Here is a 1,953-nt window from a genome sequence, read left to right as displayed (position 1 = left end):
GTGTTTTTGGGGTTGTAATTATGCTAATCTCCTCTCGCGTGCTGGATGCGAACAGGTGGAATTTACGCAGCTCATTTACACACTTTTCCTGAAGATAGAAGAGTTTGTTGAATCTGACGTGACATGTTCGTACGAACCCTTTGTACGAACAAAAGTAAGAGAAATTCAGGATAAGAATATGAACATGTTCTTGCATGAGGCCCATTGACTCTGTCAGACAGAACAGAGGTTTAGATCCACAGTTCCAGAGGCTTGTATTTGTGTGAAAGGTGTCCGACACAGATATTCAACCTAAAACACAATCTGCGTTTTTCTTCTCTTAACTGGCTCCAGCATCAAAGCTCTTCTCCAAATTTCCCATTTTCTCTATAATTTGCGGTTTCTACTGGTTTCACATTTTTCATTAAAACAGTCTGGGTTTCTGGAGATGACACACCACCACCACCACATTCACTGTTTGTTTCTGTCAAAACAAATCCTTGTTGCCAGAAAACGAGGTGCAACATCATTACCTCCAAAGCATAGAGCGTATGTGACAACATGGGAGCACATTTAAACATTTAGATCACATCCAAACACTTAGCCTCTGTGCAGAGTTCTTATTTACTATATCAATAAAACCGACCTCGATTAACTTTTAGAAATTTGAGTAAAATGACTTGTCGAGCAAAAAGTGAAAAACATCTCTACAGATTAAGTTCAGCTCAAAATGCCATAAAAAACGAGAAATAAGAACAGGATATTCTGACATAAAATTATCCTCTAAATATGTGATTCAGCTCACTCCAATAACACTATGATGCCATTTCTGTTATCTGCTCAGTGTAAAGTTATTGCAAACGCATTGCATCATTATCGTTATTATTGTGTTCTTTTTGCAATTCACCAAAGCCTTTTCCTCAGCATCAGCTTTAACCCAGTAGGGGGTGAGGCCATTTTGAGTAAAGAAAGAAATGTTTTTACCATGTGATTTTATGATTTAAAATGTTCATTTAAAAGATTTATTATTATTATTATTTCCAGGTGGAGCTAACAGGTCACAGCATCTTTGACTTCACCCATCCATGTGACCATGAAGAGATCAGAGAAAACCTCAGCCTGAAGACAGCAGGTCAGCATGTAAAGAAATAATAATGGATATATTTTTAATTAAACATTTTACAGCAGAGAATAATGTACCTAGTTGTGTTTATGGAAACAAAAATGCCCTCTGCAGACATCATAATGTGGGATAGAAACCATGGAAGGATCTCTGTAACACATCTGTTCCATATGTTGGGCCCACAATATTTTAAACACCGTGTGGAGAAAATGTTTTGTCATGGAAAACTGTACACAAAGAAAACTGAACAGGAGTAAATATTTGTTTGATTGAAAATATTTACACTGCAAACAAGAGTGAAAAGTATTAGAAGAGTTCAGTGTGAGAACACAGCCGGAATAATGTTGGAGCAGGACAATGACATGTTTCTCTAAGTTTTTTTTATGTTGTGTTGCTGTAACCAGGAAGAATGAGGGAAAAACTGCATTATTCCTTGCAGGTTATAAAACCTGCAGGTCTTGTAGACTGAACAGTTAAGTCACACTGTGTCACACTACATTTTTAATGTGTTCAGTTTCTGTTCAGATATGGTTTTGGAAAAAGGCAACTGACAGAGATACTAACAAACAGGGTTGAGGATTGATGTGGAGGCCTGTGTGTGTTTGGGGGAGGGGGTGTGTGATTGCAAAGACCAATCATATATGCTGTTTACACATTCAAAATTTGCACAAAGATATTAACATTTTAAGAAACCGTACGGCCACTAGTATGTAGGGGTACAACCTACACTTTTGTGAGGAAATTTTCTGCCTACAATTAGTAATATTAACTTTATTATAAGAAAACAAATTAGGCCTAAATTAGAAAGTGATTCCCTAACTCGTATATAAAGCTAAGTATATATATATATA

The 1,953-nt window shown here is 36.6% G+C and overlaps 1 protein-coding gene across 2 annotated transcripts in view; it reads left to right on the top strand.

Annotated features, from left to right (window-relative positions):
- The window catches only part of epas1b (endothelial PAS domain protein 1b), a 100,328-nt gene that overhangs the window by 45,266 nt on the left and 53,109 nt on the right, over nucleotides 1-1,953 (top strand). For both annotated transcript variants that reach the window (XM_014027802.1, XM_014027801.1), the window contains exon 4: nucleotides 1,024-1,111. In XM_014027802.1, the coding sequence (XP_013883256.1) occupies nucleotides 1,024-1,111 (88 nt within the window). The remainder of the gene's footprint in view (nucleotides 1-1,023; nucleotides 1,112-1,953) is intronic.

This window comes from Austrofundulus limnaeus, unplaced genomic scaffold (genome assembly GCF_001266775.1).
Source record: "Austrofundulus limnaeus strain Quisiro unplaced genomic scaffold, Austrofundulus_limnaeus-1.0 Scaffold684, whole genome shotgun sequence".
NCBI lineage: Eukaryota > Metazoa > Chordata > Actinopteri > Cyprinodontiformes > Rivulidae > Austrofundulus > Austrofundulus limnaeus.
This window is presented reverse-complemented; position numbering and strand designations above follow the sequence as displayed.